The 16853-nt window shown below is 40.5% G+C and overlaps 1 protein-coding gene across 1 annotated transcript in view; it reads left to right on the top strand.

Annotated features, from left to right (window-relative positions):
• The window catches only part of LOC149316723 (flavin-containing monooxygenase 5-like), a 29889-nt gene that overhangs the window by 7047 nt on the left and 5989 nt on the right, over positions 1 to 16853 (top strand). The window contains exons 2-6 of the mRNA XM_089516115.1: positions 2217 to 2354; positions 4758 to 4946; positions 7896 to 8058; positions 13209 to 13351; positions 15107 to 15306. Of these exons, the coding sequence (XP_089372241.1) occupies positions 2220 to 2354; positions 4758 to 4946; positions 7896 to 8058; positions 13209 to 13351; positions 15107 to 15306 (830 nt within the window). The 5' untranslated portion in view covers positions 2217 to 2219. The remainder of the gene's footprint in view (positions 1 to 2216; positions 2355 to 4757; positions 4947 to 7895; positions 8059 to 13208; positions 13352 to 15106; positions 15307 to 16853) is intronic.

Raw genomic sequence — 16853 nt, 5'->3', positions numbered from 1 at the left:
GAAACTATTGGACTTTATGGAAATGGATAAACTCACCTGTTACGTTAAAGGACTCAATTGGGAGAAGATAAAGAAAGCATGGGAACGTTTAATCACTTTTCTTAAAAAGGAAGATATATCTCCAACTTTTATTGGTAAAATTTGAATTGTTGAAGCTAGAATGAAACCGAACAAGGGTTGGTAAAGCTGAAACACAAAATATAATTGAGAAAGATATCTCCCTTTTAAAAAGGACTCTGCAAATTGTCAAAATTGAATTACTAGGACTGTCATAAGATTAACAAAAGTATTTAAATTTATATCCTGCCTTTCTTTCAGCAAGTTGAAGGTGGCATAAATGACCTTCTTCCTTTCCTTGCCCACTTCATTCTCCCACCAACTCTGTGCCATAGATCAGGTGGAAAAAGGAGGGCACACAGTGCTCAGTGAAGACTTGAACCTGGATCTCTAATGTGCCAATAGAGCACTCCAAGCCTGTGCTTCTCAGGCTATCTGTTGTGGAGGACTGGTACCCCCCCCCCCCCAGTGTGCCAGAGGCCAGTATCATATTTGTGCCCATTGGCTACAGTTCATTTTTTCTTCTTTTCTTTGAAACACAACGAAGAGCAACAGCTAGTGGCTCAGATATCACCCCTTAGGGCAGCAGTACTCTAAAACAATAAGTCCCACCTTGAAAAAAAATTAAAAACAAATATCTCTACTTTAATGCAAAGTTCACTAAAGTTTAATTTCTTTTGAAAACAACCTCTGGACAAGGTTGCCACGCACAATGATCTTGGACTTCCTGTGTGTTTGTGCTTCTGGCCTAAAATCAACCCTCGTAGTTGACATCGGCAGCTATCCAGTAGATTACTCTACAGAAATGTTTGTCCATATTTTTGTGTACATTTTTCACGCTGTATACAATGGCAGACTTCTGTATCAGCTTATACTTACCCACTTCTTTTGGGGCCAGCAAAAAGCCAGATTGGTGCCATGGTGTGCGGCTGCCAAGGCCATAACCTGGCTCTCTCAGGTGGCTTCAAGTCACCCCTTCAGAAGGTCTGTTTCTCCCTAAGTAGTGATCATGAATACAAAACAGTTACCAGCCATATCTGTGAGGGAGAAAGTGAACTAATTGCAAATGGTCAGAGCATTGCTGAATGATGTTTATATCAAGTTATGGTAGGTCAGGTCAGCAGATGTTATTCAGGAGTTTATCAAACTGGGGAAAAAGATGGGAGCATTGCATGATTTGGCAAAGATTATCATGCGACGTCGCAAATATCCTGCTATTATCCTGTGAATAAAGAGGAACTGTAGTGCCGCTTTTAATTCATGGAAAATCTGTGCAATATTGACAGAAGCATCACACGAAGCTCCTGTCTTTTCCCCAGTATGATAACCTCCAGAATTACCGTTAAGCACTCTGGTCCTGGAAATGCCATGGATATGGCCACTGGGGGAACTAGGACAAAGTTGACAGAGTCACTATAGTTCAAGTGGCAGCCATCATGAGTCAGTATTTGAAGATCTCTGAGTCATAGGAAGATGATAAAACAGGCACAGGAGGTGAAACCAGCAGGCTTCAATTGTGCAAAGTCATAGCTGTCACATGACGGGAAACTGAGTGACATCCCAGAAGTGGGAAGGGCTCAAGACCCAAGAGGGAAAGCCTATATAAGGGAGAGGGATGAATTCTCCATGTGGTTGTTGGTTGTGGTTGGTAGTTGGAGTAGTTTGCTAGTCTGTATAGTTTTGTAAATGCTCTGAGTTCCAAGATTAAAAGCCCTCTTTGAGAGAAACCGGCTGTCCAGCAATTCATTCTCCGAGAGAAGGAGCAGCCTGCGTGGGAGGATTTTTCCTTTGCAGCTTGGAGCTGAACTTCACACAGAGACCTTCCGCTGGTGTTTCTGCACACGTGCCAATACTCTGCAGGTGTATATGTTAGATTCCATGAGTCTACATACGCCAACAACTTTTTCATTGCCCATATTCTTTGTATATTTCTCCCTTCTCCTCCCAGCATTGCAGATATCTGGAAATTACTGATTTCAATGTCTAATGTTTCGGTTTGGGCTTGGGTTTAGGAAATTCAGATTTGGTAACTTCTAATTGAAGTACATCCATCGTTAATTTTAAATATGATTGAATGAAAAATTGAAGGTGCTATGATAGAAATTTAGTGGAAAGAAATTTGAAAGTCTAACATTGATGTTCTTCATCTTGGACAACAGACCATGGCAAAGAAGAGAGTGGCAGTTATAGGAGCTGGCTCCAGTGGACTTTGTAGCATCAAATGTTGTTTGGATGAAGGCCTGGAACCTGTGTGCTTTGACAGCAGTGATGATATTGGAGGACTCTGGAGGTTCAAAGTAAGTCTGTTGGAAAATGTTGATTTTTTTCCTGCATTTTTTAAAGTTTGTATTTTTAACACGAACAATCCAATTTACAATCAAACTACAGTCGCCTTTTTGAACTTGCGGGAGATCCATTCCGGACCCCCCCTTGAGTTTGAAATCTTGTGCATATTCAAGCGCCATAGGCTTGAATGGGGCATGTGCATGCAGGGTGCGCGCCCCATTAAGGTTAATAGCGATCGCCCCTCTGTGGATTTCTAAGTCCGCAGATTTCATTTCTTTTCTATAAAGTGCCTCATATGGGGATATCCATCCTTCCAATTTTGGTATTACCCTTCTTTTCTATTTATTCCACACTCTAATCAAAGCTCTCCTTATACAATGATTTCAAAATAGTTTACTTTGTCCTTCCCATAAGCCAAATAGGCATGCCACCCATATCTTATTCCATCTCCCTCTAGCTCCAACAATTTGTCATTTTTTAACACTACCCATTCCTTAATCCATAAAAACAACATGCCTCAAAATATAATTTTAAATTTGGAAAGCTTAATCCACCTCTTTCGTATGAATCTTGTAACAATTTTAATTTGATTTATAGTTTCTTACCTCTCCAAATAAACTGTGACAAATCTTTATTCCTCTCCTTAAACACCTTGTCAGAAATTATGATTGGTATCATTTGAAATAAAAAGGGGAACTTTGGTAATATGATCATTTTTATGTGGATATTCTCCCCATTTGGGGTAGGTGTAATTTATTCCAATTAATCAGATCTTTCTTTGTTTTACTCCATAAACATTTATAATTGTTTTCAAATAATCCTCCAGGTTTTTTTATAATCTGAATTCCCAAATATTTAACTTTTTTGCCTACTTTTATACCTGATTTCTCTTCCACTTGTTTTTCTTTATCATATTTTTGTTAGTATAACTGATTTATTCTTATTGAGTCTACATCCTGTTATTAAACCAAATTGATCTAATATTTCCAATTATTTTCCTATATTTTCCATTGGATCTTCCATAATGATTATTACATCATCGAGAAAGGCTCTGATCTTATAATTATGTTTCTTAATCTTGGCCCCTCTTACACCATCATTTTATTTTATATCTTTTATTAATAGTTCCATGGTTAACAAAAATAAGAGCGGCGAGAGAGGGCAGCCTTGCTGTGTGCCTCTCTGGACCTTTATTAATCTAGTTCTTTCTCTGTTAATTCTTATTTGAGCTTTTTGGTTATTATAGATCTTTCCCAGCCAATTGATAAAAATTTTCCCTACCTTAATTTTTTTTAATAACTCCAATAATGTGTCCCAATTAATTGAATCAAAGGCCTTTTCGAAATCCAACCCCCCCCAAAAACATTTTTTGTCACTATGCTGTTCATAATATTCTAAAATATCAATTATAATCCTTGAATTTTCCCTCATGTGGCAATTCTCCCCCAAAAAAACCCCAACCCCCCCAAAAAAACCTTTGTTCCTCCTTGATCCAATTATCTAAACATTTTTTAACCGATTGGTTAAAATAATTGTAAAAATTTTCTAATCATTATTGAGAAGCGATATTGGCCTGTAATTTCCTGGATCTTGTGTATCTTTGTCTTTTTGTGGTTTCAAAATAATTTGAATTTGAATCAGGGATGTTTCTTTCCAGAGCCTCATTCATTACTGATTGAAGTATATTTGCCAGTTCTTCACTAAACATTTTGCAAAATAACGCTGTTAGGCCATCATTACCTGGTGCCTTTCCTCCTTTGCTATGTTTAATTGCTTCCAATGCTTCGGCTGTTGTTATTGGTAGGTTCAAAAATTGTTGCTGTTCTTCTGTAAAGCTTCTGATATTATGCTTAGCCATATATTCTCTGATTTTCCCTTTATTGGTTGGGAGTTCCGAACATAAGTTTTGGTAGAAATTGGTAAATATTTCTTGTATGTCTTTCTGTTGTTCATTGCCAGACAACCAGAAAGAAAACACTTGTGCTGTCTATTACACAATTGTGGAATCCACCAATGTAATTGTGCTAGCATATATTTACCCTGCAGTAAAAGTATTTAAAATCTGGATCTTGATTTTTAAAGTCTGAATGAGAGGGTGTGGATACTGGCTGGGAAGAGGTGTCATGCACAATATCTAGCGAGGCTAATTGTGGTAAAGTGTCTATTTAACAAGGTAAAAAACTTAGCAGTGATAAACTTGACAGATTAAGATAGTATGTGATGTGGAAAGCAACACCACTTTTTGGAGTATCTCACAAAGAATGCCAATTTGAAAAGAACCTGTAGGTATCATTTGTCATTCTATTGTTTAACTTGCAGGGTATGCAAGAAAAAATTCAAAATAAATAGATTTATGGGATTCCAGATTCCTATCAATTGAGCCCTGACTGCCTCTGTACTTATATTCCTTGTAGGAGATTCCTGAGGAAGGCCGAGCTAGCATTTACAAGTCTGTGATCATCAACACCTCCAAGGAGATGATGTGCTTCAGTGACTTCCCCATCCCTGATGACTATCCCAACTACATGCATAACTCTAAGATCCTAGACTATTTCCGGTTGTATGCTAAGCACTTTGACCTTCTGAAGTACATCCGCTTCAAAGTAAGAAAAGTGTGTGTTTGTTTGTGTACGCACACCTGTGTCCACGCACAAGCATTTATGTAAGGATGCTTTTAGTATGTAAAAAGTAATTCCTGGACAAAAGAGGTCCTGACAATATAAGATCATAATCATGCATGTTCAGTATCAAATTGGTGACTTTTCTGCATATAGTCATGGTTCGGCCTATACTGTACAATAGTATCTTCGCTAAAAACTAGAGGTGTTATTTTCCTCCTTTTGAGTAGTCCCCCCCAATCAATATAATAAACTGGGTGCCTCATCTCAGTGAACCTCCCCCAAAGTAGCCTATATGTGGCTTCTTACAGCTCTATTACAGAATTTTGGAGGGGGGTGGAATTCTCCTGCTTCTTCTTTAGACTATTTCCATCAGGCATTTTTTTGTCAAGATGAAATTATTTAATTCTACTGGACGTGAAATTACACTTGAAAGAACAGCAACTCTCTAGCACCTTAAAGACCACCTCATTTTTATCATTTTTGTGCATTTTTCAGGCCACCTCATTTGTTATAGCATAAACCTTCTTGTTGTCAGCTGTATTATTGACAGATAGTTGCTTGCTTGCAATTTTTATGGTCATTCACTTTGAGAATATTTTTAAATGAAACGGTAGACTATAAACATGTGTTTATACATAGAAGGAAGCAAATATTCTTTCCAGGAGGCTTGTAGTATTAGGTGTTTATATACAGATTTGTTAAAATATGTTTTAATTTATTATTATTATTATTATTAACCTTTATTTATAAAGCACTCTAAATTTACACAGCGCTGTACATACAATCTTTTTAATTGGACGGTTCCCTGCCCTCAGGCTTACAATCTAAAAAGACACGAAACAAAAGGAGAAGGGAAACGTAGTGGGGAAGGGGCCTCTCTAGTAGGATAATACATATAAAATACATAGCAATACAGGAAATGATTCAATAAAACAGACAACAAAAGAACAACAAAAAGCAAGTGACAATTATGCAATGCCTGGGAACGCTTCTCTGAACAGGATGGTGTTCAGCTCTGTTTTGAAGCTGGTTAAAGAAGAGATGGCTCTTGTTTGCGGGGGAAGAAGGTTCCAGGAGTGAGGGGCAGCAAGTGAAAAGGGGCGAATCCGAGATGGGGAAATCCTGGGCTGGGACAGCAGACCTTGACTACCAGAACGGAGGGCCCTAGTGGGAAGGTGAGAAGAAATAAGGTCTGATAAGTAAGGAGGGGCCAGTCCATGGAGGGCTTTAAACGTGGACAGCAGGAGCTTGTACTGAATACGGAAAGGGAGGGGGAGCCAGTGAAGGGATGCCAACACAGGAGAGATGTGGTCAGAGCGGTGGGCGGATGTGATAATGTGTGCAGCTGAATGCTGGACAGAAATTAAAGGATGGAGGTGAGAAAGAGGAAGCCCAGCCAGGAGGACGTTACAGTAATCAAGTCGTGAGACCACTAGGGCATGGACCAGGATCTTGGCAGTAGAGGCAGAGAGATATGGTCGGATTTTGGCAATGTTGTATAAAAAGAATCTACAAGCCTTGGCTGTGGTCTGGATCTGAGGGATACACGACAGAGAAGAATCAAAGATAAAACCAAGACTGTGGGCTTGCTGGACTGGTTGAATAGAAATGTTGTCCACAGAGACAGAAAAGGAGTGTTGAAGGGTGGGCTTAGGAGGAAAGACAAGAAGCTCCGTCTTGGACATGTTGAGCTTCAAACGCCGATGGCGCATCCACTGCGAGACAGCTGCGAGACAAGATGAAACTTGCTGTTCAAGCCTTGGAGAAAGGTCAGGGGTGGAAAGATACAACTGGGTGTCATCGGCATACAGATGGTAGGAAAAACCAAAAGAACTAATGAGTTTACCTAAGGACAGTGTGTAGAGAGAAAACAGAAGGGGACCCAGAACAGAGCCCTGAGGACCACAGATAAGGGAACAGAGGATGAGGTCTGTCCACCTGCGACCACTGCAAAAGATCTGCCAGACAAATAAGATCTAAACCAGTCGAGAACAGAGTCTGAGAACCCAAGGTCAGAGAGTATGTCAACTAGGAGACAGTGATCAACGGTGTCAAAGGCTGCAGACAAATCAAGAAGGATGAGAACAGAGTAATGGCCATTAGCTGTACTTTTGAGTTTGCACATACATGCTCAGATTGTCTTTCCCTTTTTTCAATAGAATAAAAAAGATGGGATCTAATTTTTTTAAAAATAAAATACCTATTAAGAAATAAACAAGAAATAAATACCTATGAATAATAATTGAAATACTCACCTTCCCCTTGAAACCAAATTTATCCAAGTTTATCCTTAGAACTAAATCAAGAATTTTCTTTTTTTAATGTAAGTTCCAGAAAAAATGGCTCAAGAACAAATAATCTGTCTTCTGACTCTTACCATCTTTTCTTGAAAGCAATTCAACTGAATTCTAAATCCAAATCCAGTTACTAGTCCCAATTGGTGTCTGTGTGTATGCATGTGCGCACATGCCTTCAAGTCGCTTGTCAACATATGGGGATCCCATGAATTTTTCAGGGGGTTTTCTTAGGCAAATAATACTCAGAGGTGGCCCTGCCAGTTTTTTCCTCTGAAATATAGCCTACAGAACCTGGTATTCACTGGCAGTCCCCCATCTAAGTACAAACTGGGGCAGACCCTGCATAGCTTCCAAGATTAAACAGGATCTGTTGCCTTTAGTGTATTTTGGTCCAAAACTGGTGGTGTGCATGTAAGGAATCAATCACTGTATGGTCAACCAACACTCCTGTGGATCCCATTGATTAAGTGAATCTTCTTTAGCTGGGTCTAGCAACTGAATTTAGGCCTAGATAGGTTGGTTTAGGGGGCTATAGTGGTCTAATATAATTTGAAGATAAAACCTAAGATTACAGAAAGAAGTCCTTGTTCTTCTGCTCATTGGTTTTCTTCTCTTGCTGCATTTTTGTTCTCAGACTGCTGTGTGCAGTGTAACAAGGTGCCCAGACTTCTCTAGCACTGGCCAGTGGGAAGTTGTCACAGAAACTAATGGGAAGCAAGAATCGTCTCTCTTTGATGCAATCCTCATTTGCACTGGCCACCACACCAGTGCACATCAGCCACTGGACTCCTTCCCAGGTACATTTTCAACTTGGCCTTTTCTTTTCTTCTTCCTGCAAAGTCATATATATTTGGATATAGTATAGCTTGATTTCAGTAAGGCCTTTGACAAAGTTCCCCATGACATTCTTGTAAACAAGCTTGTAAAATGTGGGCTAGACATGGATTTGTAATTGGTTGACTGACCGAAGCCAAAGGGTGCTCGACAATGGCTCCTTTTCATCCTGGAGAGAAGTGCCCAGTGGGGTCTCACAGGGCTCTGTTCTGGGGCCAGTGCTATTCAACATCTTTGGCAATGATTTGGAGGACAAAATTGGGAGCATACTTATCAAATTTGCAGATGACACCAAACTAGGGAGAGTAGCTAATAATCCAGAGGACAGGATCAAAATTCAAGATGACCTGAATAGACTAGAAAGCTGGGCCAAAGCTAACAAAATGAATTTCAACACAGAGAAATGTAAGGTACTGCACTGAGGGCGGAAAAATGAAATGCACAAATATAGGACAGGCGACACCTGGCTGAATGAAACTATATGTGAAAGGGATCTAGGAGTCCAAGTAGAACACAAATTGAACATGAGTCAACAGTGCAGTGCAGCAGCTAAAAAGGCCAATGCAAGTATAGTGTCTAGATCAAGGGAAGTGCCACTCTATTCTGCTCTGGTCAGGCCCCACCTGGAATATTGTCTCCAGTTCTGGGCACCACAATTTAAAAAGTATTGAGAAACTGGAACGTGTCCAAAGGAAGGCGACCAAAATGGTGGAAACCATGTCCTATGAGGAATGACTTAGGAAGCTGGGGATGTTTAGCCTGGAGAAGAGAAGGTTAAAAGGTGATATGATAGCCCTCTTTAAATATTTGAAGGGATTTCATATTGAGGAGGGAGCAAGCTTGTTTTCTGCTGCTCCAGTGACTAGGACCCGGAACAACGGATGCAAGCTACAGCAAAAGAGATTCCACCTCAACATTAGGAAGAAATTCCTGACAGTGGAACACATTCCCTCGGAGTGTAGTGGAGTCTGCTTCTTTGGAGGTCTTTAAACAGAGGCTGGATGGCCATCTGTTGGGGGAATCTTTGATTTGGATTTCCTGCATGGCATTGGGTTGGATTGGATGGCCCTTGCCGTCTCTTCCAATTCTATTATTCTATGATTCTATATAGAATGGAATATAGAGAAGACTGTGATTCTACCATGCATCAGATGTTGAATGGCCAGCTTTGTCAGCAGATCTGGGGTGTCAGAAGAAGATGGCAAAATGTTAGTCAGTTTGTTGTTTACTGACTCTCTGCATCTTGACTTGGCAAGGGAACCACCTGCTGATGGGTTCAGGCAACAAAAATATCTTGGGCCTCTCCTGCTTGTGATTAATATCATGGCCTGATGGAAGAACAGTAGTGAAATCCACACAGGCTTCTCCATTTTTGCAGTTGCCAAACCTTTCCACATCTCAGGCTTTTGGTGTTCCAGTCAGCCAGAGGCTGCTTCATTAACTGCCATTACAGGGACTCTCAACTGAGAAAGATGGACTGTGGAATCTTTTACCCATTAAGCATTCCTTGATAGCTTTCCTCATGCCTTATGAAATATGTACACACACATTCAAACTAATTATGTGATTTATGTCACTCCCCCTTTTGGGACTAACATGCATTCTCTTTCCAAGAAGGCATTCTCTTTCCAAGATTTTCAACTGAACTGCATGTTTTCAGTCTTCCTCTTTTCTCAACTTTCTTTGGAAAGATGGTGAGACAGATATTTCTTCTTAACCTGAACTATTCACTAGCTAGATTAGGATTTAGAACTTCATCACACGGGCCCTGGAACGGGCCCATTGCGTGCCAAAATACGGGGCGTTCTGGGAACGAGATGGGTCCCAGAACGCATTTAACTGCATGGAGGAATGTCGCAGCTGCTCCCAAGCGTTCTAATCACATCCCCGCTCCATTCCAGGAAGCGCAATTTGGGAGAACTGTTCAAAAGTGTTCTCTCAAATTGTGCCCCCTGGAATGGAGTAGGGACGCAATTGGAATGCCTGGCAGCAGCTGTAACATCCCTCCATGCAGTAAAATGCATTCTGGGTTCCATCCCGTTCCTAGAACTTCCCCTTTTTGGCATGCAACGGGCCCGTTCCAGGGCCCGTGTGATGAAGTGCATAGCTCCTATGTACACAGTCAGCCCTCTGTTTTTGCGGGGATTCTGTTCCGGCCAACCCAGCAAAAACAGAAACTTGCAGATATTCCAGCCCCATAGGCTTGAATGGGGGTGCATGCTCATGAGCAGTCATGGGCGCATGCCTCGGGTGCGTGCCCCATTTTAACCTCCTCTGTTTGTTTCTCGCAAGTAAACAGGGGTCGTGAATTTAAACTCTGCAAAAACAGAGGGGCAACTGCATATAGATTAAAGCCACTAGTAAACTTTTGTTTGAATTTCCAGCTACTTCTGCTTGTTGTTTTTGGAGTCAGTCTCAGTTCTTAGGAAAGTATAGTTAGACAAGAGCACATTTCTGCTATTCTGCTGATTTAAAGCTAGAACCCAACAGGCTTGTCTTTGACATTTTTGATATTTAAATATTTTTGTTTCCTTTACAAAGGCCGAAGCCTTAGGAAACTTAAATTACCTTGTTTTCTGCTGCTCCAGAGAACAGGACCCGGAACAATGGATGCAAGCTACAGGAAAAGAGATTCCACCTGAACATTAGGAGGAACTTCCTGACAGTAAGGGCTGTTCGACAGTGGAATGCACTTCCTCGGAAGGTGATAGAGTCTCCTTCCTTGGAGGTCTTTAAACAGAGGCTGGATGGCCATCTGTCAGGGATGCTTTGATTTGGATTTCCTGCATGGCAGGGGGTTGGACTGGATGGCCCTAGTGGTCTCTTCCAACTCTACGATTCTATGATTCTATGATTCTACCCTACAGTAAGCAGAACTTGATTCTGCACTATTAGTCTGGCACTATTAAGAATCTGAGGGCTAGAAACCACACATCTATAGCAATCCCATTTTTCTATACCCTCTATCTCAGTAATCCCCAAACTGTGCCCTTTAAGAGATTTTGGGCTTTAGCTCCCAGAAGCCTTAGCCATGTTGTCCAGAAGTCAGGAATTCTGGGAGCTGAAGTCCAAAAACCCCTTAAGGAGCACAGTTTGGGGACCACTAGCTCTTTTCCTAATTGATTAAACTAACAAATATGCATGTTGTTACACAGAAATGCACAGTTGTTCTGAGTACTCCATGATTAGTACTCCGTGATCTATCTTCTCTCTGTAGTCTAATGATGAACAGAAGAGGAGTAAAAGTAAACAGAAAAACAAAGACAACTTTAGCCTACCATATCAAGGTCACTAATAAGTCCCAAATATCCTTTGATTAACAACCAATTTACTTATCAAGGGGCCTAATGAATGACCTCACACCATACCTTTTTTAGTGCATACATAGAGGAAGCTTGGAATTCTAGTACAGTGGGAGCTTGGTATCCATGAGGGATCCATTCTGGACCCCCTCACAGATATAAAAAACTTCAAGACCTTAAGTCTTGTTGTCGTGAATGGTGGTGTGTGCACATGGCCACACCTCCATTAGGGACAGTGGGACTTCAGGTAAGCTCCCATTGTCCCCAAACAATGGGGGCTTACCTGAAGTCCCGTTGTTTCTAATGCGGGCACAGCCATGTGCATGCACCTCCACTGGGGACAACGGGGGCTTGCTGTCTGTGGATGCTTAAATCTATGGATGGCAAGCCTGCAGATAACAGGGGCCCACTGTGTACCTGACAGCTCTTTCATTCTAATAAATGGTTGCAAGTTATGTTTGTATGTGACGCAAGATTAATTGCTAAGACATAAAGCTGAAATAAAGCAAATTTTCGAAGCTTGAAGGAAAAACTAATTTCCTGAACTAATGTAGGTGAGCACCTTTGTCCTTTTCCCCTACCCCCCATTTCTCTTTATTGCCAAAGTAAAGGGGAGTCTTGACAGTTCTTTTGCCAGAGTGTTGTATTAACTTTCCCTAGAAATGTTTCCATCCTTGTGGTCAAATTCACCAATTAAGCCAGATCCCCAAATGTGCTCCCAAAAATCCATTAACCATTTCAGAGAATGTTCATATGTCTGACATGGTTGGTGTATAACATCATTCTATACTGGAAGCAATTAATGTTTGATGTCTTCCACTCTAAGATGTAGATAAGTTCATTTCTTAGGTGCTAAGCAGATATTTAACACATTTGGAAGTTCAAGTGCCTCAGTTGGATGATTTTGAAATGGGAGATATACTTTTGTTTTCCCCTTTGATTTAAAATATACCAGTTATGAAAGACCTATGGATTTCTTTTCTTATTAAAATGTTTCTCACTAAAACCTCAAACAAATGATTTTCTGGTCTTTATGGAACAGACAAGAAAAGTCGTGATACCAGATCCCTAGTGTACGTCTTTCTAGATTCTATGGAGCCAACTATAATTCAGTTTTGTAAACAAAATAGCACTTTAAATCTCAATATTTATATTTAGCAACATTGCAAGAAATTGTATGTTAAATCTGATGTATAGGCCCTGTCCCAAATGTTTAGTGCATACAGCGAGGTGCCATTGTAGCAGGACCCTTCTGCATGAGCTGCTCAGTATTACTGCAACATTTGAGTGCAGCCTTAAAACTCAAAATAAAAACAAAATAGAAAGATATGCCATGTAAAAATTATGTGGCAAAGAACTTACCTTTTTATTCCCCCCTAAACACATAGTTGAAAATACTACTGCAGGTGAAAAGGGCCTAATCTTTTTCCCTGGCCACTGTAGCTGCTCTCCCTAAACCAGCCCCTTCCTTGGGCCTTTCCCATGCACTGGGCCAAACAAATAACTCATAGGGGTTAAACTAGTATAGAAAGAGCTGAAGTAAGTGAAATAAAATGTTTAAAAGCAAAGAAAAACGGAATATTCTTCAAACAGAAATGAATTTTGTATCAGAAAGGAACACTTCATTAACACAAAGAATAGTAGTGGGGTTGAGCGTAGGGAAAGAGAATAAACGTTTTGCTGAGAGCAATCCAAGGTGCAGTTTGTATTCCACTACTTAATGGATATGCAGAAAGCTTCCAGTGATTGATCTGCCCTGCCATACCGATCCTTATGACATTAACTTAAACAATTTCCTGGTTTCCTTACAGGGATCACAAAGTTCAAAGGTGGCTACTTTCACAGTCGTGATTACAAAAGTCCTGACGAATTTACAGGAAAAAGAGTAATTGTGATTGGCATCGGGAACTCTGGTGGGGATCTAGCTGTGGAGATAAGCCGCAAAGCAAAACAGGTTTGGTTCAGACAACTTTTCTTGGTCTGACAGCCCCAGAATGTATCAGGATCTTTGGGACAGAATGGTGGTGGGAGGAAAACCAAAAGGAAACTGTCCAAGCAGTCAGTAACTGTTTTTAAGGGTACGATCACTATGAAAGCATTGTCACCATTTTGTACATTTCCTTCCAATTGTCAAAGGAGTGATTCTGTGAGTGTTTTTGAACCCGGAAAAAACCTGAGCAGAGAGCTCCCTTTCTTCTGCATCCCCTCCCACCAACTGCACTGTTTCAAAGGATCCCACGGGTGCCTAGAACACAATGCTGGGCTGGGGTTTGGTACAACTAAAGTGAGTTTACTTTGGCACAACTAAAGTGAGCCAAAGACCATTTAACATCCATTTTAACAGAAGGCATAATTGTGGTTTTCTAGTCAGGATCTAGTCAGGATCAGTCAAAAAACCACCACAGTGAAATGACCAACACGGCTACCTCTGGATGCTTTCTAATCAGGACCATTTGAGTTGCATTAGTAAGTTTTTAATCAATGGTCTTATAGTTAAATCTGCCGCATCAAATGTTGAACAAAAAGCAGATTAATTCAGTTCAGTATTCCAGAACCAGTGTTCTCCCTTAGAATGATAGAATCATACAGTTGGAAGAGACCACAAGGCCCATCCAGTCCAACACCTTGCAATGCAGGAAGTCTCACTCAAAGCATACCCATCCAGCCTCTGTTTAAAGACCTCCAAGGAGGGAGATTCCACTACACTCCGAGGAAGGAGTTTCTTCCACTGTCGAACAGCCCTTACTGTTAGGAAGTTCCTCCTAATGTTGAGGTGGAATCTCTTTCTGGCAGTTTGCATCCATTGTTCCGGGTCCTGTTCTCTGGAGCAGTAGAAAACAAGCTCGCTCCCTCCTCAATATGACATCCCTTCAAGCATTTAAACAGGGCTATCGTACCACCTCTTAACCTTCTTTTATCCAGGCTAAACATCCCCAGCTCCCTAAGTCGCTCCTCATAGGACATGGTTTCCAGACCCTTCACCATTTTAGTTGTCCTCTCAATGTCATTTTTGAATTGTGGCACCCAGAACTGGACACAATATTCCAGGTGGGGCCTGACCAAAAGCAGAATAGAATGCACTATTACTTCCTTTGATCTAGACACTATACCTCTATTGATGCAGCATAAAATCGCATTGGCCTTTTTGGCTGCCGCATCGCATTGTTGACTCATGCTCAGCTAGTGGTCTACTTGGACTCTTAGATCCTTTTCACACAGGTGTCCCCCATCCTATATGTATACATTTTGTTTTTCCGTCCTATGTGTAGTACCTTACATTTTTCCGTATTGAATTTCATTTTGTTAGCTTTGGCCCAGCTTTCTAGCCTATTCAGGTCATTTTGAATTTTGATCCTGTCCTTTGGGGTATTAGCTACTCCTCCTAATTTGGTGTCATCTGCAAATTTGATAAGTATGCCCCCAATTCTGTCATCCCAGTCTTTGAATTAAACATTGAATGAAAAACACTTTCATCAATAGACTCAAAGAATTTCATCATGATGTACAAATTTTGCCCATCTTTCCAAATACAATAATGACCAAGTTCAACTTTCCTTACCTTTACAAACATTTGATTTATCTGGCAGGCGATCAGATTCAAATTCGGCAGTTTCTGGAATAGTTGCAGGTGATGGAACAATGAATATTAGCAACAACAAATATTGAGTAGATTTATTACCTGAAACAAGCCTTTCTATATTATGCCCAGGTCTTCCTCAGCACTCGACGAGGAGCGTGGGTTATCAATCGTGTTGGTAATGATGGCTACCCTGCAGACGTGGTGCTTTCTTCTCGATATTATACCTTACTGAAACAATTCTTTAGCACCTCCATACAAAATAATTGGGTGGAGAAGAAACTGAATGCCAGATTCAACCATTCTCATTATGGCTTGAAACCTAATCACAGGTATTTTGTCAATTGGTTAGATTTTGTTTCCTGTTCCTTGTCTCAAGAGCCCAACGCTCAGAGTGGACACCATTGCAATATGCTATGTTGCTTTATTTTCATTATTTATTCAGTACATTTATACCTAGTATTTCTTCTACCACAGAATGGCATACATATGCTCCCAGCCGGTCCCCTATCAAAATTCTGAGCAGTCACAAACCTGCTCAGCTGCCATAGATGGCAGAATCATATGCCTTCAGACACATGGGACCTATGGGACCTAGGGCTGTCTGGGACAGAAAGACAGGCAAACCCCTGTTTATATATTTATTATTATTTGTTGTTTATATTCTTAGGAGGCTCCAGTTTCAAGATATCATATGCTACATGTAGTTTTATATTCTCTTATGTATTCAAATTATGGTAGTGTATAATATATACTATAATAACAATATATGTAGCTTCATACAGAACCACACTCTGTCTATTGGGCCCTAATGGCCCTCCCCTCCAGGAAGGCTGATTTGGGAGGAAGACTATTTGGAGCAGGTGGAGATGCTTCAATTACTTCTCTGTCTTATTATTTATTTATTTCTGCTCTTCTTCTCCCTATTATTCCCTACTACCCCCATTGTCCCCATTAGCAATCAGTTATATGTTTTAGTATGCAACAGGTAGTTAAATGCTTGGAAGATGGTCTAGGCTGGCCTTGGGCCTTTCTATCACACTCCCAGTTCAACACTGGTGTCCAAGAAAAAGAATGAAAGTAGAGGTTTTCACTCATAACTGTTCCTGTATTATTATATAATAACTGTCCCTGTAGCATGGGTAGGGATCATGCAACCTTCCAGGTGTTGTTAACTTACAACTTACAGCATTCCTCACCATTGTTACTACTGGCAAGGGTGATAGGAGTAATTTGCAGTTCATCATCACCTGGAGGGTCACTTAATTCCAGTCCCTTTTCTGTGGCAGCATCCTAAGGAGACTCCAGTAATGTGTGTGACGCCTCTGTAGGTTAAAAACAAAAATCTAGTAATTTTCACCTCTTCCATAGCCAAAGCTTTTGTAAAATTAATATGTCTTCTCTATTCAAGGCCATGCTATTGCAACATACTTTTTGCATTACATCAAGAATAGCTCTTAACAATGCCATTGGAGTATGCACACTGCAGAATTAAATCATTTTGAAGCCACTTTAATTGCCATGACTCCATCCTACAAAATTCTAGATTTGTAGATTGGTGAGGCACCACAACTTTCTGACAGACCAGGCTCAATACCTTGCCAATCAAGAAAGCTGTCAAGATGGATCTCTTCCGACAGGCCTTCCCGGAATAGAACCCGGCCATGTAACACTCCCCCCACAGGCATATATAAGCGAAGACTCAACTCACCATTATTATATTATCGTTCTGTTTTTAGATTTTATCATTTGTAATTTTAATGCATAGAATTGTTTAATCCCTTTTTAAGGGGGGGGGGGAGAATTGTATATATTGTATTTTTTTAAGGTTGTATGCCGCTTTGATTGTGGTAACAAAAAGCGGGATATAAATTAAAGT

The sequence above is a fragment of the Sceloporus occidentalis genome, unplaced genomic scaffold (genome assembly GCF_023333645.1).
Source record: "Sceloporus occidentalis isolate IW3139 unplaced genomic scaffold, rSceOcc1.0.p SCAF_3, whole genome shotgun sequence".
NCBI classification, from domain to species: domain Eukaryota; kingdom Metazoa; phylum Chordata; class Lepidosauria; order Squamata; family Phrynosomatidae; genus Sceloporus; species Sceloporus occidentalis.
This window is presented reverse-complemented; position numbering and strand designations above follow the sequence as displayed.